The sequence below is a fragment of the Micromys minutus genome, assembly GCF_963924665.1.
Source record: "Micromys minutus genome assembly, chromosome: 27".
NCBI lineage: Eukaryota > Metazoa > Chordata > Mammalia > Rodentia > Muridae > Micromys > Micromys minutus.
In genome coordinates, this window is record NC_137962.1 from 24,049,510 (window position 1) to 24,074,227 (window position 24,718).

Here is a 24,718-nt window from a genome sequence, read left to right on the forward strand (position 1 = left end):
GTGACTTGCACTGACTTACCATGAGCCTTGTTTCTGTCAGAAATGAGGTCTCGCACTTCATGGTCATCAACAATGTCTTTCCAAAACTGTAATGAGAAATAACGTAAATGCTGATGAATTAAAACAGATATTATAATACTTTGATAATCACACATTATATAAAAGTATAATATTTCCATGGTGTTTTTCTCAGTTCGTCTGACTAATGTTACAATCTACAGACTTAAGGCTTTGCTATAATCACTCACTTTTCATATAGCTTTACATAAAATGTTTGTAGGCCAATGGTTTTTAATCTGGGTCCAAAGAACCTTGTAAGACATTGTGGGAATTTTGATGGGGAGAAAAATGACATCTTTATTTTCATTAAAGTAAGTGGAATCAAGAATTTCTTTAGCAGTCTCATCACCTGTAGGTAGGTATTATATATCAAACCACAGTGAGATTTGAAGCATCTAAGATTTGTTACCCACAGGAATCACACATATTTTCAGATTGTTTTACAACTATGGAAGCTATGGTTTATGCAGTTTATACATGCAAACCATGGGAGGCACTGATCGCACCTATGAATTCTATATAATCACAGTATCTCTCTATACAGGAATTTCTGACACACAAGTGTATATTGGTGGGGCAGATGTTTAAGTTGCTTTCCTGTATCTCCCAACTACCTTTGAACTGTAAGCAGAGAGATAGAAGTCAAAACCTACAAACTGTCTTTTTAAGGTTAAGAATGAACGCTTTACCCTGCTGTATTTTACAAAACTCCAGTTTGTCAATGCTTGTGACTAGACCTTAAGTATTAACCGTGAGAGTGACTCAGACTTCCACCAATAGAATGAGATGTACACATCAAGATAACTGGGCTTTGGGGACAAAATGCTTTTGAATGTGGAGCTATTAGCATAAACAATGCTTCCAGGCTGCACTAGGCTACTGAGTGTCTATTGCACACACACAAAGTCTTATGGTAATAGGAAAAAACTGAAAAGAACTAAGTTTTTAAACAAGCACAATGTTCAATAGCCAATGAGAAAGAAAGGTCATGAGTACAGTGAATAATAAAGATACCAGATGTGGAAATCAAACTGATCATAGACAGGAGGCCAAAGAGATAAGAACAAAACAAACAAAAACTGAACATTTTGGCAAAGAAATGGAAAACTAATAGAAAGTCTAGAACTGAAAAAAAAAAAAATCCCTGAGTTTTAAAGATTCAAGGGATGGGTTTAACAACTAACAATAGTCAAAATAAAAAGTAACAAGTTTGAAGTATAAAGAAACAAAAAGATGACAAGAAAGGAGGCCATAAGGAGCAGCACCTGAATTTCTTATTTAGTGACAACCTCTAAAAAGGTTTCACAAAAGCGATTCTGCTAAAGACAAAGGTGGTGGTGTGCTGGCACAGAGCCAGCCAGCCCATCTGACCACGCTGGCGGGGCAGCACATATACCATGGGCCAGCATTTCAGTTTGTGAATTACCTTAACAAAGTCTCTGTCAGTCTTTTCTCGCCATTCTTCTCCAAAGACAGTAGAGAATGATCCTAAAGCTAAAAGAAGAAATAGCAGAAATGCAATTAATAAACCCTTAAATTCTTTCATAAGTCACAGTATTAGATGCTAGTAATAAATAATTTTTAATTGAGCTACAAACATTCTGTGTCTCTTCATTAAAAATATACAACTCTAGCTAGAGATATTTTACTGTTAAGAGCACATATGAGGCCCTAAGTTTGATTCCTAGCTATACAAAATTGAAACTTATTTTTTTGGTAGCTGAAAAGAAGGCTCAGAAGTCAAGACTGTGCATAGTACTCTTACAGAGGACTCAGTAGTCCTGGGCACCCTTGTAGGTATCTCCAGGCCAGGAGATGTGACTTCCTTTTGTGGCTTCTGTGGGTACTACTCTTGTCTGTAAGCGAGTGTGTGCATGTGCAAACGCGCATGCACCCCCCCCACACGCACAATTAAAAATAAATCTTTGAAAACATGCCCAAGTTTTAAAAAGTAAAACATAGTAACGGAAAAAATGTTCCTCCAGAAGAAACCACAGTAAAGAGCTAAAGAAGATGGCGCTGTTATAAAGTACCAGGCTACCAACAAAATCCCCATACTGATTTCAGAAATGACTAAATGATTAATATTTAGAAGAACAGAGCAAGACATTTGATAGAAATAATACTAGTAAATAAAATCCCCATAAGAAAAATTCTCCACAAGATAACTACTTCAACAAACAAACAAACAAGCAGGCAAGCAGACTGAACCCCCGCTGCACTCTGTATGTGAGAGTGCGCTCCACACTGGTAGTCAAAGGCCAACCCAGGGTGTCATCCCACCTTCCACCTTGAAAAGCCTCACAGTCGGGCTCTTCTGTCTTTGGCACACAGTACAACAGGAGGACTGGACGGCAGGAGCGTACTAGCTCACTGCAGCTTTGGTGGGTTTGAGGGTCCCAGCTTAGGCCCTGTGTTCAGCAAGTACTGAGCCCTCTGAGCCACCTCCCAATCCCTAAAGCCACCAGGGCTCTTGTTTTTATCCTAACATCTAGTCACAGTCTCATGACTATGCAGCCATAGCCTTTCGACAAGAGAGCCGCTGCCTCTTCCTCCTCAGGAGTGCCATGACTCCCAGATAAACTGTGGAGATGACAGGGTTTGGTAGACTTGACATTCTAGACGGCAGTGCTACAAGCACAATGTGCTAAGGATGTGAGAAGATACACAGGGCATGAGAACAAAACAAGCCAAGTTACCCTATGCTGTGCGTTACACACCGTTAGCTACAATTCCATTCAATGGCCAGACAGCAAGACTTTACTACTATTATTCTGATGTGAAAACAAATGTTCCTTACAAATTCCACTCTATATTAAGGATCAAAATACCACCCCAAAACACTTAATAAATACGTGTAGAGAGAATCTCTTGTAAGCAAAATGCCAATGAAGTGAGGCAAGAGATAAGAAGTGGGAGACTGGCAGAAGAGAGAGGATCCTGGCGGAAAGTAGGAGAATAGAAGGAGATGCAGGGAGAGATCAAGAGCACCAGGAGGAGACGGGATGAGGCAGCAGATGGCTGACCTCAGTATGGGGTGGGGTTGAGGGAGATGTGAAGGAAGAAGCTGGCTGGGACTGAAGGAGAGGCAACTAAACACCAGAGAATAGTTTAAATGGTTAAATAAGTTATAAGTTAGTCAGGGAATGAACCAAAGCTAATGGCCTAGGCATTTAATAATCAATAATTAGTCTGAGTTCTCCTTCCAGGAGGACTGGAAAGGAAAAACAGTTTAATTTTTTTTTTCTAACAAATCTGAGTTAGAAATTTAACAAACTTGGATATTCAAAGTTACAACCAAACCAAAGACAACTGCTACTGTTTCTTCCTCCCACAATCAGAAGTAGTTCAGGCAGAAGAAGCAGCTAATTTTTACGTATTCTTACATATTCTTACTTATTTTTTTGTATAAAATAAGTCTATGGCAAATTCTCAGTACTCTTTGCTATACTCCCAAATACACCAGTGTGTAAAGTTGACAACTTGATATGAATCAAAATACACTAAAATGAATTCATTTGCAAATAACTGGCTTTTAAAGGAAAAAAAGGGGAGGGGAACCCACAAATCTCTAAAATATAATAAATTCATAAACTGTGTTATATTTTTCCTAAAAACATGTAAAGTTCATGAAAACTTACTATCATCAAACACCCCAGCGTTAGCAAGTAACAGAGTGATGATTTTGGGGTCTTTCTCAAGCTGCATGACGCGCCTGCTTTCATTTGATAGGAGAGTGCACACATTAATAGCGAAGTCCACTTCATTTGGGAGTCCAGATAGCAGCGAAAGCACCAGTTTGTTATAATCATTTGGCGAATTAAAATCCATAGATAACCCATAACTTTGACGTAGATAATCTAATAAAAGAAAAGACACAAAACAACGTACTGTGAGTTAACGGTGGACGGATGACTATGGTTAATCTCTTCTAAACATACAGCAGATCACCTTTTCACCTGCCCCATTCTCTTTCTTCAGTAGACTATAAGTTGATCAAAACTGTCCAATTTTGTCAATTTTTCTGGCTTACTAGTTAAAAAATGTATTTTTAAATATTAAAATGCACTCACCGTTTTGGATTATCACCGATGAAGCCATAGCAAATCACTATTTCATTGGATTTACTGAGATAGCAGTAAAAGCCAGTTTTTAGCATTAGAATCCTAAAACTTTTTAAAAACACATACAGCTTTCTAACCACAGCCACAGACACAGCAGTCCTGCTCCTTTGCTACAATCCCACCCCATCCCTACTGTGCTCTGTTTCTCGGTTCTCTTTTATTTGAAATGTCAGATAGGTAAAATGACACAATACACAGGCCTTTGTATTTGTTATCTTTCATTTAACAAAATACTTTTGTGGTCCATACTGACACATGAGTCAGTAATCCACTCCTTTCTAGACACAGTTCATCATGTCCCAGAGACCAAGGGTTTCTACTGTTTCTAGTTCTACTATAAATATGGCTATTATAAACATTCCCCTGTAGAGCTTTTGGGGGGACACCCCTATTTTTCTTGGTTAAATCTAAAAGTCAAAGTGCTGGGTCACACACAAAGAAACTGCAAATACACTTCTCAAAATGGCTGCAGCACGTGCCACTTGTCTGCAACACACTCGAGCTCCGCTCCTCACCCCTGGCCAGCCCTCAGCACCAGTGTGAGGAACCTGGACCGCAGATCATTACTCAACATTTTTTCAAAACTTCCCAGTCGGTAGGTTGTATTATTGTTTCAAAGATAAATTTTAATTCTGATATAAATTAATTTGTATATTTTTACTTATGTTTTTGTGTCTTTTAGTTTCCTTTTGTTTCTGAGACAGTGTTTCTCTGTGTAGCCCTGGATTTCCTGAAAGTTAACTCTGTAGACCAGGTTTGTCTTGAACTCAGGGATCCCCCTGCTTCTGCCTCTTAAGTGCTGGGATTAAAGGCATGTGCCACCATACCCAGCTATGTTTTGGGCCCTAAGAAATGATGTCCTAAAGAAAAATAACATTATTTTTTATGGGAGAACTGATTTTAAACTCTCCACTTAACAAAACTTTCAAAGTCACTAGATAGGCAAACAGAAAGTACACAACTTTAGCACATCTGGGCCTTGGCAGGCGTGGTGCTAGACAAACACCCTAAGACAATTTTTCAAATAAAGCTGTCACTGGTTTAAGAAAATAAGAGTTGGAAAATGTTCAGACCAAACATTTCTGAACACTTCAGAAATACCTGAATTTTTTAAAATGTAAAGCAACAACAACCTGTAAATTGTTTATATAAAAATTTTCTATAAAATACAAGTAAAAATCTTTTACATGTGCAACTGAAGAAAAAAAAAAAGTTCCTGAGGGGTGGGTTTGAGACTCGGTCTTCATAAGCTGCTTTGACTCTGCTTACATTCCTCTTTATTGAGGCTCCCAAATTCTGCAATTACAGGTTTGCTACCCTATGTGGCTCAACATCAGCATGAGTAGAAGCTCTCCCATTCTAACAGTCTAGGAACACAACCAATAATGGTGGATACATCCGGGAGTTACAAATGACTGAGGCACCGAGGCTTTGCAACATTTAACACTGAACAACACATGGCAGAGCTCAGGACAGCTCTGCTGGGAAGTGTGTGTGGCACAGACAGAGGAGGGTCTGATTTCAAGTCCCCAGCATCAAAACAATACAGCCATGATGTCATGGAACTGTGCTCCTCGCACTGGGAAGGCACAGATGAGAGAATATCTTGGAGCTTGCTGGCCAGCTCATCTTGCCCACCATAAGCTCAGGTTCAGTCGGGACCTGTCTCACAAAACAAGATTGATATTGACCGAGGAGGGCACCAAGAGCCGAACACAACAATATATGCATTAGTTTCATGACTTTGATGAATGAAATTTCTCAAATATCTTAAAAAGCAGACAAATATCTAGGGATATAAGAACAGATTTCTTTGTGTCTACATTGTAACAGTAACTGATGATAAGAAGTCAAGTCTTACCAATAGTTAAGGATTTTCGTTGGTATCTTTACCTAGATGGAAATAAACTCCTCAAGCTAATATAATCTTGGAATTTCTTAATCTGTTACTGAAAAATAAAAATCTCTCTCTCTCTCTTTCTCTCTCTCTCTACATATATATATATATATATATATATATACACATATAATATATACACACACATATACATATATGTATATACTTACCAATAAGCTTTGCTAATAAATAACCAATAAATACAAAGTATCTTTAATCACATTAAGTTTTAATCATAAAGATTCCAAAAGAGTACATGAGAAAATATAGGACATGAAGGTCCAGATACAGACTAGGAAGATGGCTTGGTGGGTAAAGGTTTGCACAGCCAAGCCGGATGGCTTGAGTTTTGATTACTGGATTGCACACTAAAGAGAGAACTGTTTTAGTTTATAATCTAACCCCACATTTGCCATGGCAGTCAAGATAAAATGAGTGGTACAGACCCATAACCCCAAGTACTTGGAACGCCAGGGACAGGAGGCCTGTTTTATCCCATGTGTTTCAAACCAAGCTGGACAACTACTAAAAAGAAGGCTCATTAACAAAACTATACCCACAGGGAAGTCAAAGTCTTCCTTCTGCCCAGGGAGCTATAGTATTTCAGGATAAGATTGGAAACTTGTTTTGAAGAATCTTGATTTAAAGTTTACTGAACTGTATCACTGTTAACAAATTAAATGAGGCAACCATTTCTTTCTATTTTCAATTTAGAGAATAAACAGGAGGATTCCTCCTAAAAGGATGTTTATGTCTCTTGCAGGGATTCCATGGGATATTCTTCCTATTAATGTTGGCAATGACTGTAATTACTATCCCAATGTCTGTTAGACAGACTATGGAACAATCAGTCAACAATCAGTGTAGCAGTGCCTTGCTCTAAAACAGTAGAGTTCTATTAATTTTAATGAGTTGTCTTACAGTTACAGATTCAAAAAATAAGTCTTCACACATATTTAAGGTTAGGACAGGGCTGGGTGTGTAGTCATTTACCCTTTGTCTAACATGTACAAGGCCCTGCGGCATATAAACCTTTATATAAACCTTTAAAATCTATGTACAATTCGAACAAAAAAATTGGTATCTGTGCAAAAAACAGAAACTTCTCAACATTTCCTATTATTTAAAGTCACTGTGGAAAGAGTCAATAATCGTAGGAAAATTCAGACACCTGTTCTCTCCATGTATGATAGTGATGTTTGTGTGTCTGGTATATTATGGAGGCCCGAGGGTGGTGGTTTAAAAAAAAAAAAATCACCCTCCATCATTCTTAGCCACTTAGTCACCTTAATCACTGATGAAGATGTAACTTTAATTTTTTTCAAAACCTACTTTTAACGATGGCTCTTAAGGGCTTTAACCTCTCTTGTATCACATCACCTATCCGGAGTTAGTGGAAAAGAAAGCAAATGGGAGTGGGAGTGGGGGAGTGGGCCTGTTTAGACGGCCTCAAGCTCAGCACGAGTCAGCAGGAATGCCAGAAGTTCTCAGCTGTGCCTCTGCCAGCGAAGTGAGCAAGGATCAGGGAAGATGGGAGACCCACAGTGGTTGGGTCTCTACAAGCAAGAATTGCTCAGCCCCCATCACTGTCCTTTGAGTTCATTTTATAGTCCCTCCAAACATCACGTGTCCTCCACAAGTCTTGCCTCAGCACTCGTATCTGTCTCAACTGACATCATTCTGCCAATCAGCCAAGGGGACAAAAGTGTTAAGTAGCCAAGGCACACCACCAGAAGTTTCTTGGTGTGTTTCTCTCTATGGAGTCCCGACAAATGGAGCTTAACTACGCAATGTATGGTGGACCAATACATGTGTGTCATGAGTGAAGAATCCTTTCACGTGTTTGCTTTAGTAGAACATCCTCTCTCCTGTGTCTGCTTTAGCCAAACGTTCCTTTCCGAATCTGCCTTAGCCTTTCACCTGTGTCCACTTCAGGAAAACAGTCCTTCACATGTTTGCCCCAGAAAAACATCTTCCAACACAACTGGTTCTCCAAAGAAACCTCAAGTTTTCACTTCAGAAAGTCTTTCAATAAAACCCAGAGCTTATCCACACACCTAGTGAGCTCATTTGTCTCCTGGGGTTGGGCTGACATGTATTTCTGTGGATTTCTGGGCAATCTAAACTCTGCCCTTCTTGACTGAATGGCAAGCACTTTAACCACTGAGTTATCTTCCTGGTCCCTGACTATTTTTATTTTTAAGGAAAGACCTTGTTCTGTAACACAGATAGGCTTCCAGCTCAGGGTCACCCTGACTTAGCCTGCTGGAGTTCTGGTGTGTGCTACCACATCTGGGATTGATTATGTATGTGAAACAGAAAAAGGAACCCAGCCCTTCCCCTGTGCTAAGCAACGACTATGACTCCAAATTCTTTATTTAGGCCTCATCCCTAAATAAAAAATTTGAAATTAGCCATCAGGTAATTTTATTTTGGTTTAGGGTTTTCACAGATGCACGCACACACAAACACACACAAAAACAAAACACAACAGTCTTCTCAACTTTCCTACTGACAACTTGAAGACTCATCAGGGAAGGGTTTTCATACTGGTGATTACCATGATCATTGGTACAGTGTCATCAGGTTGCAATAGATCTCTTCCTATAAAAATAAAGCACCTCAAATTTCCTAAATATTGCTCTGAATCACCATCTCTTTTCATTGTGAACCAGGAATTCTGCAATCCGAGGAGAAAGCTCCTAGTTATTTCTTCTGTAAGTATCCCTTGTGCAGACTTGGTCAAATATGATACATCTAAGACAACTGTCTAGATTCCCATCATAACAAAGCAGATACATTTTACCAAAACTGGGAAGCTCTAACAGGTTCATGAATGAGCCTTCAGCTTCTACACCATGTAGCTCTCAGCCATCTTTGCTTTAGGCTTCTGGGTATATATAGCTCCACCAGAATTTCAACATAGGCTTCCAAAAATGCCAAAAACGCCTGTCACTCAAAGCCAAAATGTTTTAGTTAGACAAAGTTAATCGGAAATATAATTTGTACAAGTAAACGGTAGGGCGTGGTGACATTCTGCTATAACCTCACACTTGGGAGACTGAGGTAGGAAGAGAATGGCTTTGAGTCAAACAGGGCTGCAGAGCAAAACCCTATCTCAAAACTAACGCAATAAAGAGACTTACTTACCTTATTTTCTGTTACTATGATAAAATACCATGACCAAAAGCAATTTGAGAAGCAAAGGGTTTATTTAAGCTTACAGGTTGTAGTTCATCATCCAGAGAAGCCAAGGCAAGAAGCTGAAGGCAGTACCAACAGCATATGTAAAGGTTTGCTTTGCACTGACTGCCCCTGCCTCATCACAGCCATTTAGAAGGCATGTGATGAAACCTCTCCCAATGTCATCGTAGCTATTTATTAAGAAGGGCCTCTATTTCTTTAGTTATTGGATCATTGGAGAAGAAACAGAGGCAAATCCAACATGAATGAGACTTTGGAAAGAAACATGAGAATAAAATAGAGGTGAACTAGTGCACCACAAGCCTGCTTAAGTCAAAGGGCGGCCACTGGAGCTCAGCATGAGGAAGCGCATAAAACAAGTATATTTTTTTGTAAATGATTACAATCTTGATAAGTATCTCTTGCTTTGAGGAGGCTACATGCTAAAGACACTGATACATGTACCCCTAGCTCATCTTCCCAGAACTCTTGAGAACTCGAACCTCCAGCAGCTATATTCCAATCTCTTTACCAGAGTTTCAAGTTAATTATTTCCTAATCCAAATAATTTCTTTGCACCGAGAGAAGTCTTTTAATATCATGTTAGAAACAGAGAATTCGGGACATTTCTGACATTCTTTATGAACTGCAATGACTGTAGAAAATGGAGCAGACTCCATGAAAGGCTCTTGACTTTCCTAACACTCCTTCCCTCTGAGTCCAGGTTTTCTTAATGTAGTTTAAAGTCAGCTTCTCTAATTTTAAATAGACCTTTCCTTTTCTCATTATTGGTTATCCAGAATAAATTACTAATGATCAGCCAGTAAGGAAAATCAATAAGAAATTTTACTTTAAATAATTCCCAAACTTTCTTCTATAATCTGTGGTGCAAAGGTCTCTAACAGCAAGTAAAGCCAAGCTGTGAAAGGCCTGAGGCCTTAAGCGTGCTCATGTACACAGGAGACTGACTCACTGGATAATGTCTACTTTCCACTTCAACCCTCTGGGCCTATGCCCAGCAAATCTCAAGTGGTACTTACCTGACACACTGTGTTGCTGGTAGTTGTAGGAAGATGGAATTGCACCAATAGGAAGCTGTGGCTTTGGGTTGCCTGGTGGTACCTCATCATCATCTTCCCCAAAATGATGAACTTTCTCGTACTTTTCTAGATAACTGAAAGAGAAAAACAGCAGAGCAGAAAATGTTTAAATATGTGTGTATGTTACTTTTAAACTTCTACCACATATTTATTTTCTGGATACCTAAGAATCAGATACTGTTCATAATCATAACGAAGCAGAACAAAATCTTCTGCTAGTAAAACAGTGACTTCAGCTCACTAGGAATATTGCTGTAAACTCAATCCAGGTTAAAATAATTTCTCTCTTCATAGAAAAGATCTTACAATTCCAGGAAAAAATTTTACAGTATAGCAAAATACAAGTGCCTATTGGTAAATAACAATACACTCTGTGTACTGTTTTATTGTTTTTAAATCAAATTATACAGTTGCTTCAACAGATACTTTCATACTCTCAGACTGTAAGGTGACCATGAGTCAAGACAGTGGAACAGGGAGACCAATGGGCTGGTTAGTTTTATGTCACCTTGACACAAGCTAAAGTCATCTTAGATGGGGTATCCTCAATTAAGAAAATACCTCCATAAGATCTGGTTGTAGGAAGCCTATAGGGTATTTTCTTAATTAGTGATTGATGGGAGAGCACTCAACCAATTGTGCTTTGGGCTAAGCAGGCTGAGCAAGTCAGGAGGAGAAAGTCAGTAAGCAGCACCCCTCCATGGCCTCTGCATCAGCTCCTGCCTCAAGCTTTCTGCCCTGTTTGGGTTTCTGTCCTAAGAGTGATGAAGAAATATAAACCAAATAAATCCTTTCCTCACCCCAACATCTTTCCACAAAAAGAAAACACATCAGAGTAATAATTAAAAGACAAGATTTAGGAGTTAACAGTTACATACATGCTAAGCCTAAGCTCTTCCACTTATGACAAAAAAAGATAATTCAACTAACTTTCAGTGACCTAGTCTGAAACCTCAAGCCTCAGCCAAGCACTGAAATGTAACCATGGGGCTGCCCTAAGGATTAAATCCCATAATGTACTACTGTATGCTGTACAGGCTGCTAGCTCACCACCATAAGCCATGATAAAGGCAGATAGATCCACACGGTAGTAATCAAGTCTCTGTTGTAGGAGCAATAGTTATACTCATACTAAAGTGGCTTGTGATTGTTCCAATGGCCAAATGAAAACAACTATGGACACTGTTGTCCTAAATGAAGATAACTCTATGAGTTCTATTTTCTCCAATGATATAATAGGTTCCTATTAATACCTATAGAAGACTGATTTTGATTATTTTACAAATTACTTTTGTATCTGAAGTTAAGTCATTAGACTTTTCAACTGTTAGTTTACCAACTTTTCAGGGAAAATGAAGTAATTGGAAAGTTATTTTAGCAAGGAAATATAGTAACTTTGATCTGGACTGTATCCTTCATTCAAAGCAAATCTTTCTATTATTGTTAAAATAAAACAAAAAAGAGATATTAAGTTATTATAAACACAAATGAAAAGACAGCTCCTTGACCTTGAGGTGTATACACAGGCTTGCTGCATATTTCACTATATTTCTGAGAATATTTACCAACATATAATAGCAAGGCACTATTTTACCCAATTGACAGTAATTCAGTTCTTCGGTGATTCATAAGCTATTTTGTTTTAAAGTTGTTATCACAAATCATGCTGCATCCAACCATCCATCCATCCATCCATCCATCCATCCATCCATCCATCCATCCACCCATCCATCCATCCACTATCTACCAGCTATGTATCTATCATATTATTTTATCATCTATTTTATTTATAGAGGTCCATGACCATCTGTAGACACATATGTTAGATAAACATGCATGCAGGCAACACACACGGAACATACAATAAATAAATTTTAAAAACTTTTAAAGAATTCCATAAAAAATCATCACTAGTTCATGTTCTCCTTCTAGGTCTTTCTGAAAGTGAGGGGTGGTGCTTTCATGAGATCAACTTGTGTGTTAGGAAGATGCTCTACCACTGTGACACATTCCCAACATAATAAATGACTTACATCTCACAACAGTCTCGTGTTTTTAAAGTTCCTTCTTAAGTAATCTTGCACTTCTAAAATTGTGCAAGAAGATAAAAGCAACACATAACAAAGTGTGAAACTTTAATAAAACCATGCCATTTTATTTCAACGGACTGTTTTTCCTTGTTATATTCCTGCATTTGAATGAAAAAAAATTTTAAATGGTTGCGAAAGCAATAACTTGTGCCTAGAGACGGAAGGGAACTAAATTATCGCCTTCCCTTTCTCCCAAGTTCTCCACATAAGCTCAACAGGATCAGGTGAATTTCTAGCTTGCAGTACATTTTACTGCTGTAGATTCAGCACCAAAGGTAAGATGTCCAGAAATAGAACATTTCAATTTGATCTGTGGATGTCCTAAGCAAGTAGTTTATAGTAAAGGAAGGAAGAATGTCTGCAAATGAATAGTCCCCTTTGTAGTTTAAGTCCACAAAGGACTTAGGAGGTACATAAATCAAGCCTATTCTTAATTCCAGTGCAGCTACCACAGAAGAAAGAATGTGCATAAATTTAGACATAAACTATGTAGTATGGTAAAATAAATAAATATAAATAAAGGCTCCAGCTGCCACACCAGGTGAGGATGGCAGTCATTTCTGACTAGGTTTTAGTTATTCATCTGACTTCATAGCCAAAAGTAAACTGAGGTAAAATAGAATATTGTCAAATGACCATTCTATCAAAACCACATATAGACTCAATGCAATCTAATCAAAATCTCCACCTCATTTTTCACAGAAATAGGAAAAAATAACTATTATAAAATTTATATGGAATCAAAAAAGATCCTTGACAGTCAAAGCAGACCTGGGCAAAAGGAGCAATGCTGAGAAGAATTGTCATGCCACACTTCAAAATATATTACAAAGCCACAATAATATAATCATTATGGTACACACACACACACACACACACACACACACACACACACACAAAGATACAGAATAATGGGACAACCAATAATAGAAAACCCAAACATGAATGCATGCAACTATATCCATCTGGTATTTCACAAAGATGCTAAAAACAAACACTAGAGAGAAGACAGCATGGCCAGCAAATGATGTGGGGAAAACTGAATGTTCACACATAAAAGAATGAAATTAGACGTATGTTTATGTATTGAATAAAAACTCCAGATGTACCAAAGACCTGAATACAAAACACTGAAAGTTCTACAAAAACACTGCCGTCTTACCCCATGTCCATTTCCCAGGGTAGCAAGATCCAGTGAGTATCAAGATGGGCTAGAGGGAGGGAGCTTAACTGTGCACAGGTGGGTGCAGTGCGGGATCTCAGCGGATAAGTGGATAGGAGAAAGAAAAGAGGAAGGAAGGGAGAAAGAAAAGAGGAAGGAAGGAAGGAAGGAAGGAAGGAAGGAAGGAAGGAAGGAAGGAAGGAAGGAAGGAAGGTAGGAAAAAAGCTATCAGGGAACAGCTTCAGAGAACTGATTTGTTTTAGGGAGGGGTGGGTATATTTATGCTCCTGGGGAGGTGGCCAAGGTCTGGGCAGCAAGGTTTGGGTGGCTGTGTGCCAAGAGGCAGAGCAGCAATGTTGGGAGATGCTTCACCTTCATACTCAGGGGCTGTAAAGTGGTGGGGAGGGGCACGATCTTTTAAGGTCAAGCCAGGAGTGGAGCCTGATGCTGTCAGGGTAATAAAGTCTTACTTGGTTGATGGTTGTGGAGCCAGTTTTATGGTAGCATGTTGGGGGAGGGGGTTTAGCTAACTCCTGCCATCCTCATCTGAGGTATCATCTCAGGTTAAAGTTCCCTTGACCCTTTGAAATCCTGAACCATGACAGTCCCACAGCCATCAGAGGCAATGCTCTATAGAATACAGGTAAAGACAAGGACTTCCCAAATAATTAAGGCCAATAATTGGCATGTGGGACTTTATAAAACTAAAAAGCTTCTTCATAGTTAAAGAAACAAGCAGTTATGTAAAGAGGAAGCTCACAGGATGGAAAAGAATCTTTGTTAGTTATCTGTAATATGTAAAAACTCAAAAAGAAAGCAAAAACACAAAAAACCTAGTAACCCATTTAAAAATGAGGGGGTGGGAACTGAGCATAGTTCTTAAAAAAAAAAATGGCTAAGAAATATCACCAAAAAAAAAAAAAAAAAAAAATGCTCATCAACCTTAGCAATTAGGGAAACACAAACCCAAACAATGTTAAGCATGCTCTTACCCCCAGTCAGAGTGGCAAATAGCAACACAGCATGGACAGTACTGGGAAGGATGAGGGAAGGAAAGACCTCACTCACTGCTGGTGGGATTGCAAACTGGTCTAGCTCCTCAGAAAACAAGTGTGGGAAAAAACTCAAAAAAAAAAAAAAAAAAAAAAAAAAAAAAAGCTAAAAATAAATCTACCATATGACCCTTCTAGACCATTTCTTGCAATATGCTCAAAGGACTTGACATCATTATTCCACAGACAGATTTGCACAGCCATATTCATACAAAAGAGATAGGAAATAGAATATAAAATGCCTTCAACAGAATCACATATAATAAAATGTGGTACATACACACTATGGACTAACTAGTTATAAAGAAAAGTAAAGACAATGTCTGGAGGTAAATGGACAGAACTAAAAAAAGATCATATTGAGTCAGATATGCCAGACCCAGAGGCACACATATCACATGTCCTCGGGTTAGCATGCAACTTGGAATAAATATAAGTGGTTGGCCAGGTTTCCCGACTTCTGAACACTACAAGCTACTCCCGTTGCCCTTAGTTGCCTCCCAGGGGTTAAAAGTAACTGAGTCACTAATGCTGAAGACAGAATGTCTTTGAACACAGGACCTGGTAAATCCAAACTGGATCTGACCTGAAAGCCTCCTTTCTGCTGTATTAACTTTCACAGTATCAGACAGAAGGTACCACGAAAACTTCCAAAGGAGGGGAGCAACCAAAAGCCACACCTAGTTACAACACTGCATGTACATCTTGGAGATAGCCAACAGCTCTTTAATTGACTGTCTGTTTCTCTCTGTGTCGCAAAAACACCTCATGTATGAAGATAAATAACACCACACACTTCAGACACAGGTCTTAGTGAATGAGTTGGCACTAACATGGAATCCTCCTCCCTCAGAGTTAACTTTCATCAGAAGGTGCCATGCAAGGAATATGAAGGAAAGAAGACAAGAAATAGGAGGAACAAAGAGAACAGACAAGAGTGAGAAAGGCAAATGAGAAGAACTGAGAGCATGGAAAAGGAAGTAGAAAAAAGGAAGGAGGGGAGGAAGGTAGGCAGGAAGGAAACAGTAGAAGCAGAAGTGGCAGCAGAGGCCTGAGACACTATAGGAGGCTGTGTTGAAAATGCAGTGGGGACCTCAGGCAGTGCTGCCATCAGCTGCAGGAGTAGAGAACAGACAGGACAGGCAGGGTGGTACAGGCATTACTCTCTTTACAGGGCCTAGATGGGCTTTTGACACTGATGTGAAAATTGCCTGAGAGATAACTCTATAATAAAATGTACCCTGGACAAAGGTGTGATTACTTTCTCAATTATGACAATGACAGTATTTGCTTACATTTCTTTACAAAAAAACCCCAAGGACCTAAAAAAAAAAAAAAAAAAAAAAAAAAAAAAAAAAAAAAAAAAAGTAATACATTTAAAACACCAGGAGAAAGACAGGGTAAGAAATCACCAAATAGTACATTTCTGAGGGAAATGCCAAGAATAGCACTTGTAGTAACAGAGTTCTGGAACACCAAAAGGAGATGAGGGAAATTTTGTGCTGAATTATTCAAGTGACAAAGAGTGAGTAAGAAAGCACAGTATTAAGAATCCATTTCCATCACATATGCAAATTAAGTCATAAGTTAACACTTTGCTTTCTGACCTCAGACAGTGAAAGTGAAGGATGGGATCAAATGTGGATAAACCTCACTGGGGAGCTAAGCTAAAGGGCACAAGACAGCACATCCATAAGCAGCAACAAGAACATGCAAGAGTGACACCAGCTTCTGCAACTAACTATTGTTTCTAACTATTTATTCCCTCTTTCAAATCTGCTCTAGGTCAAATAAAATCTTATTTGATATTTTAAAAATAAAATTTAACAAATAAGCAAACTATAAAGCACAACAGTGCTAAATATAAAAAAGTATTCTCCTGTGCATGTAAAATGTAACAGATTAAACAGAGACGACACAGGCAGCAAAATCTATCTAGAAAAAAAAAATCACTTTTGGACTTTCCTATGATGTAGCTACTCTCAGTTGCTTTTCTCTTGTTCTGATCTGTCAACTGCTGCAAGTATTTTATTACTTTAATCATATTTTATTACATTTACTTCTTTTTTAAAAAAAAATCATATTAGGACACTTTCCAAAATCTATGTACTCAGCATGAAGTGAAAAGTAACAAGATTTCTTCAAAAGCATAATGTGAAAATCACCAAGGCTAACTATCTTTACTTTAGGAAATAACCGACAGTTAGCTGGAGAGAAAAGAATGGTAGTTTGGGTTGTAATATTCAGAATGCACAAGAATTTGAGCTTGTCTACATGACTTTGAACATTGCAGCAAACACAGAAGATGGTTCATGGGGGAAACAAATATAATCATACTTTTGTAAACAATTGCTGGTTCATGTGTTAGCAGCAGGGACAAAGGGTATTCTTCAAGGTTACTGGTTTAGCTCCAATAGCTTGCCAAGAAACTGAATTTTTATGAGGTAACTGTTGGTTCTCTTTAAAACCAGCAGTTTCTTCTCATACAAAACTTCCCCAAAGAAGCTTCCTATCTAAAAGTATTTACAATAGTACTCTATATATTGCCCACTGATATGAAAATTTTAAAGCAAAGGAATAGTGCGATATCCAGTCATGTTTCTAAATTTATTTATCTCATTAACCACTCGTTCCTCTTAGAGCAGAATAAAACTACTCCTTTGCTAGTAAGTGTAGACTGTAAAGAGATGAAAGGAACTGTTCAGAACCCTGCCTAATCCTCACACTCTACAGCATCTTCTTAGAGGCTCAAGGTACCTTTGTAGAATAACGCTAAGCTCTGCAGAGCAGTCTGAACTTACTGTGGCTTAAAACTTAGACATTTGGCATGTGTGACGGTTTGCATATGCCAGGTTCAGGGAGTGGCACTGTTAGGAGGTGTGGCCTTGTTGGAGCAGGTGTGTCATTATGGGTATGGGCTTTTGTCATAGCTACCTGGAAGCTAGTCTTTAAGCAGCCTTCAGATGAAGATGTAGAACTCTCAGCTCCTCCTGCCTCATGCCTTCCTGGACACTGCTATGTTCCTGCCCTGATGATAATGGACTGAACCTCAAAACCTCTAAGCCAGCCCCAATTAAATGTTGCTCTTATAAGAGTCACTTTGGTCATGGTGTCTCTTCACAGCAGTAAAACCCTAACTAAGACAGAGTGTGAGATGGCTTGGTGAGTAAAAGCACACACAGCTCTGGCAGAGCACCTGAGCTGGGTTCCTGTGTCCATGCCAGGTGGCTTGAAGCTTCTGTGCACACCTGAACTAATGTGCCCATATACACATGCAGACATATACACATCAAAAAAAAAAAAAAAAAAAACTTCAAATTCTTAAAAGAATGAGTCACTTAAAAGCTGATTGTTGACAAAACATATTAGTACATTAACAAAGAGCAAACCAGAGTTGAAGGTGACAAGCATGGAAAAGTAAGGAAAGAGCTATTCGCATTCACTGACTTCCAGTTAAGGGCGATGCCACTCCACACAGTGGCTGAGGAAGCACCAACTCATGATTCATAAGCAGGTCTCAGGGATATAGAACATACTCCAATGCACGGCAAACAACGGTAGCATCTCAAGTGCCAATAATAACTTACTTCAGTAAAACCATAAGCAAAAGTAAACTAGATATTTCCAGTAAGCTGAGAAATAACCAATGAATATTCTATTAATCAATATTCTTTTTAAACAAAGGAAATAGAAACTAAACAGTACAGAATGCCCTGCCACCGATGAAAATAAATGTTCTACCAAAATCAAATCATACCATTTAGAAACTGACTAGATATTCTTTTATGCAGATTAACAAGATAGAGGTACCTGGAGATGTCTCTTGTCCAATCCATTTACCAAACAAGCAAAGCAACAAAATCAAAGAGAAGATAAAACGAACCAATAAACAAACAAAAACCAAACAAAAAAATAGAAAGGGAAAGACATTAGCTGAGGAAATTTTTAAATATTTTTAGCATTGGAGAGAATATTATTGCCATCTTGAAATTTACCACAAGGCAAATAAAAGTGGACACCAGAGATCAACCTAGGGATTGAAATGGCATTTCTATCAGAAACTTCATATTCACGTCCAGGCACACTGTAAGTAATGTTACCTAACACAAATGACTTATAAACTGACTGCTATCTACCATAGCCAAAAGAAATGACTCTGATTTTACAATGATAATTAGATCTTTATGTCTAATTCTTGAGACAGAACACTTAACACACGCTACTCTAACTGAGGTTATCGTATTCAATTGAATGTGTACTTAAATATTTAAATAAACATTTGAATATATTAAAATTATCATTAACTACTGATTATGTGGCTACAAAGTAATAAAACTTGAAGTACATAGCTGGAGAGAGGGCTGAGGCACTAAGAGCTCTTGTACTCTTCCAGAGTTGTGATTCTAGCCACCATAAAAGGGCACTTCCTAACCACTCATAACTCCAGTTCCAAGAAATATAATATCCTCTTCTGGGACTTCAGCAGGCACCCACACATATGTAGTAAACACCCACACACACCCACGAGAGAAAGAGAGAGAGAGAGAGAGAGAGAGAGAGAGAGAGAGAGAGAGAGAGAGAGAGAGAGAGAGAGAATGAGAGAGAGTCAACATAAATCTTGGGGCTAGAGTCTTGGCTTGGTGATTAAGGGCACTTACAATTCTTACAGAAGATCAAGGTTCAGTTGTTAGTGCCTACATGGCAATTACAGTGGATTCAGCACTGGCTTCTGGCTTCCATAGGCACCAAGAACATATGCAGTGCAGATACATATATATGCAACTAAAACTCACACACATAAATTTTAAAGCTCTAAAAATTAAATTCAAATAATTTCTTTATAAAAAGCAATGAACTATCAACAAAATTTATTTCATTTAAAACTGTACTTTGCTAGAAAATTATAAATTTTTAATCATACTGGTGAAAACACGATTTTTTTTTTTTAAGCTTATTTATTTTACGTATGAGTACACTGTCAGTCTTCAGACACACCAGAAGAGGGCATCAGATCCCATTAGAGATAGTTGTGAGCCACAATGAGGTTTCTAGGACCTCTGGAAGAGCAGTCAGTGCTCTTAACCACTGAGCCATCTCTCCAGCCCCACAATTGTCTTTAAATATAGAAAATCTAATAAAAACAAACCAAATATACAAATATATATGTATACCTTTCCACTAGTGTTCTACATTTTAGGTTTTTCAAAACACATAATGAAAGACCAAATGAAATACAAAGCCTAGTTCATGCTCTAATAACAGTGGGGTGCTTACTAGAAGGATGGATGAAAAAGCCTTGGAAGTTTTTTAAAGTGAGCATAAGGTCTAAAATGGACATTTTTATTTAAAGAGATGGTAAAATAGGTCATTTACTTCTATCTTCTTATTGGGCAAAGCTAAAAGCACATAATTATGTTTTTAAAAAGATTTTCCCAGGCCAGTGAAATGATTCAGAAGGTAGAAGCAAGATAAGAACCTGAGTTCAATGCCTGGGAGCCACATGATGGAAAGAACGGCCTCGTTCTCTGACGTGGTCATTATGGTGGACGTATGCTTATATGTTCCCGACACACACACATGATAAACAAACAAACCAGAACCATGAGAAGATGCAAACAAGGCACTCAGGGCTCTACTGAACATCAAGGACTGTGGAGAAGATGGTTAAGCTAAGTAGTATAACCAACCACCTAGAAAACTAAAGCACAAGCAAGCAAACAAAAGCAGCTATGGCTTTAGATCAAAACCTAATGAATTTCCCACCAGTGCCAAAAGTAAACAAAAAGCCATGCAAGGCTGGGGACAGCTCTTTGGTCACGGCTGGGGACAGAGCTCTACGGTAGTGTGCGGCCCACAGTGTTGGACCCCAGGGTGATGGAAAAAAGGAGGAAGGAGACAAAAAGACTTCAGATAAATGTTGTGTTACTAGGAGTCTGAGAAAACTTCAATCCTTTAAAGATTAATCAACACGATTCTAGATCACCAATACTCCTAAATTCTTCTTATAAGCAAGCAATCCAAGACCATAATGAAAAAAGACAATTCAGTCCAATGCCCAAGGAGTTTTCAAATATAATCAGAGAAAAGACAAGCCAGCAAATAATAGAAAGAAAGAAAGAAAGAAAGGGAAAAAAAAAAAAACCCACTGAAAATGTACTGAGGTGCTTTGGTTCTGGCTTCTTAAGCACACTAAATTCTCAGGCAATATTAAGAAAAAGAAATCTATCCCAGCCTATCACACGTAAGAGTAGCAAACCACAGCAACCTAAACAACTGCTAAAGGAGAAAGAAACATGTCTTCCTTTAAATTACCAAGGACAGGAAGTGCACTAGATGAATGCACTAGAAACTATGGAAACCAGAGGGGAAATCACACTTTCACTATTTTAAAAATTAACTCAAAATATAAAATTGAATATGGAAATATCATTCCAAAGCAAAATTACTTGTAATAATTAGAAAATAATTTATAAAAGGTTTACCCACAGTGATGGACCAGCACAGCTGTAATCCTAGCCGAGGGGTGACAGACAGAAGGACAGGAGGATGAAACGTTGGAAGCAAGGGTTACACAGCAAAGCCCCAGGTCAGCATGGGTTTACTAGCCAGACCCAGCCTCATAAAACATAGCCAAGTGAAACAAAGTTAACCTGGCACTAGAGGAAAAGGATATGTGGCATCTTAAAGAGGTTAGCATTTAGAACAGATACAGAAAAGCAAACATTAAACACCAAGCAAAAAAAGATCATCTACTCATTAAACGGGGAAAACAAACCAAAAAAAAAGGGGGGGGGGGCTGAAATGTTTTAGTTTTCTTTGTTTTTGTTTTTTGTTGTTTGTTGAGAGACAAATTCTCATGTAGCCCTGTTTGGTCTTGGATTATGTCTTTCTGCTAAAAATAACTCTGAACTCCAGTCCTTTGGCTTCTACTTTCCAAGTGTTGAGATTACTATACCCAAGGCTTATAGTGACAGTTTTCAAAAGTACTTGTGTGTGTGTGTGTGTGTGTATGTGTGTGTGTACGCCTTTCAAGAACAATGTGTCTTTTGGGATTTATATATAGACAAAAATAAAGACACTTGTGACATCTATAATCTGTAAGTCAGAGGCAGGGATTACAAGAGTCTCAGTCTTTCAGTTCATGAAACAGCATAGAAGCACCAACCATTTGACTTTAATAAGGATGAGTTCTATTATAATAAATTACAAACATATACCCAAGCATTGTAGAAATAAATCTGTATGTAATTTAACTGAGGTAAAGAGATAAAAATTCAAAATAAAATGTTAGATTTAAACCCAAATATATTGCTAGTTGTATTAAATATAGACTAAATTCTAGTTAAAAGACAAGTTTTCCAAATACATATTACATATGAATTACACATCAATGATTTAGTTATATGCTACTTACCCAGGGGATTACAATGAATGACCAAAGATAAGTTGAGAGAATTATGTTAATAGAAAACAAAGTAAAACACACCAGGTATTAGCAAAAAGCATAATGTCAGAGATAAAGTAAACTTTATAATGGTATTGTTCTTTTTATCAACCAAAAGAACCAATGCTCTAGAAGATACAGCTATAACTTCTACCTAACAAAAGCTTCAAAACATAAAACAAAACCTGACAGAAGTAAATTAAAATAGAAATGTGGGCTGAAGAGATGGCTCAGTGGTTAAGAGCACTGGCTGTTCTTCCAGAGGTCCTGAGTTCAATTCCCAGCAACCACATGGTGGCTCACAACCATCTGTAATGGAATCTGATGCCCTCTTCTGGTGCATCTGAAGACAGCTACAGTGTACTTACATATAATAAATAAATAAATCTTTAAAAAAAAATACAGTAATAGTGGTTTTTAAAATTACAAATGCTTACATTTTTAAATATATTTTGAGCTTTGATTTGTCTAAGTATTGATACCCTTATACTCTGAAAATCAACAAAGGTCAAATTAACTAACAGAATATTAGAATATACTTAGTTGTTTTACAAAAGAGTAATTCTATTAAAGAATGAATTGAACATTTGGCATTCAACTGAAAGTATACTACTGACCACACACTAGCCTAGCATACACAAATCCTGGATTCAAGCCTCAATACCACTTAAAAAAAAAAAAAAAAAAAAAAAACCCCGAAATGTTCCATTTGCCTAGAGCCAAAGAATGAAAGGTATGAGAGATCAGAACAAGCAGGGAACACTGTCTTCCCTAAGAGAATGTCAGAGTGAGGGAGTGAGCATTAAATATTATTAAGAATGCTAATTTCATAGGCCTTTATTAGAGGCATCCCTTAATTTTCTCTATGAAAATCTCACTAAAGCTGTTACGATAGGCCTGGCCTACCTGTGTGCCACATGAATGAAGGTTGACACAGACTTTTCCCTTATGCTAGGATGCCCTGTGCAGGGAATTTATAGCCTCCACTACTTCAAGGAAACTCCACTCCAGCTGCAAAGACAGTACAGCAGCTGCTACCTCAGGAGGCTTTGCTCCAGTCAAGATCACTCCAGGCAGCTTGGAAGAGCTTTGCATGATTCTGCTGCAGGCAACACAGCAGCAGTGAACTCTGGGTGACCCTGTTCCCCTTGAAACTATTCTTAGTTAGGACAAATGTCTGAGGGGGTGCATCTTCCCAGTGAATCAGCAAACAGCTTACGATTGGTACGATGTGAGACTCATGACTGGCTTATAGCAAAGCTTGTGAGGTTTAGTGGAGAGCTGGAACTGTAAGCCATGCACATGCAAGGCTGACTGGTACAAGTCCAACATCAGCACCATTTTCAGTCCTTTTCTAGCTATATATAGCTGGTTACTCCTCTGTGCTGGGTTTGTCTGAGCTGCTCCTTTGCAATGTTAAGCTCAAAAAAGTCCCTGACTGGTCTTTAGCTGCCTACTTATCTTTTTCCCAGGGTGGGTGAGGTGGTAACACTAAGGGCAAACCCTGGACTTACAGGCCCAGTCAGAAGCTACCTCTAGTAGGCAGTTGGAAAGTGACTACCAAGACTAAATGCCCACAGGACTGACTCCTAAGGCTCATGGGCCCTGAGCTCATCAGGATTAAGAGTTCCACAGAGCTTCCAGGATCAGAGCCTATGCGAGTACCTACCTAGACAGTGGGAAGTGTCAGAGAGTTTAGCTAAGGAAGGCAAGTGGCTATGATGAGCCCAGCCACTAAAGAGTCCCCAGATAGCCACTAAGCAGACTCAGCAAGGATCACAGCATTTGAAGCTTATAGCTACCAAACCCAGCTACCATATGTAAAGCTGTGAACTTCCAAGATCCAAATTTGCTCTGACCTACAGAGCTAACTAGATCTCTCGAACTTTTAGAGCTCAGAATAACAAACCTTGAGCTTCCAAGCTTCTAAAGCCTAGCCTCTGGTGCTCAGGAAGTCAGAATGCCGACACTGAGAGCAGTTTCTTGTCTGTTTGCAACTTCCAGCAGAACAGAGCAAAAGGATTTTAGTCAGATACAAAAACAGGCCATAAGCTTTTCACATATATCCATTTCCCAAAATGGAAGGAAGAGTAACACCTAAGAGTGGGAGAAGGCCAAAGCAGAAAACCAACATTGACTCATACTGTAAAACCTGAGTGAGAGACAGAGACAGAGATCCCAGTTTGACAGTTTGATGAATGCCTCTTTGATCTCACTGTATGACTGTGCCCTCCCTCTGAAGAAGCCATACCATGTGGAAATGGTCTCACAAGTCTCTTTTTACACCCTGCTCTTTAAAGGCTCTCCTCTTTTCTGGTGGGCATTATTATTAGTGCATTTTCTAACATCTTAAATGCTACTTAAGAATTAAGAAGTCTGCCATAAAGAAACAAAGCCAGAGTATAGATGATTTGTAAAGCAAGTGAATCTTCCTAGTAATAAGCCCCTCAACTTTTTCCCTGTGCACATGCTACCAGAATAAAAACTAAATTTAAATCTCATAAGCTCTTTGTGTCTTAAGCGTGGCCATATGACTAACTTCTGAGCACAACAGGCAGTGGGAGTGGCAAGAACCTGCTTGTGAGACATCTTCCATCTTCCTTGAT

At 38.5% G+C, this 24,718-nt stretch overlaps 1 protein-coding gene across 2 annotated transcripts in view; it reads right to left on the reverse strand.

Moving 5' to 3' along the window:
- ARID2 (AT-rich interaction domain 2) overlaps window positions 1–24,718 on the reverse strand; it is a 109,012-nt gene that overhangs the window by 46,049 nt on the left and 38,245 nt on the right. For both annotated transcript variants that reach the window (XM_080939382.1, XM_080939381.1), the window contains exons 4-7: window positions 10,305–10,438; window positions 3,702–3,920; window positions 1,487–1,554; window positions 20–86 (exon numbers count right to left, since the gene is read on the reverse strand). In XM_080939382.1, the coding sequence (XP_080795508.1) occupies window positions 20–86; window positions 1,487–1,554; window positions 3,702–3,920; window positions 10,305–10,438 (488 nt within the window). The remainder of the gene's footprint in view (window positions 1–19; window positions 87–1,486; window positions 1,555–3,701; window positions 3,921–10,304; window positions 10,439–24,718) is intronic.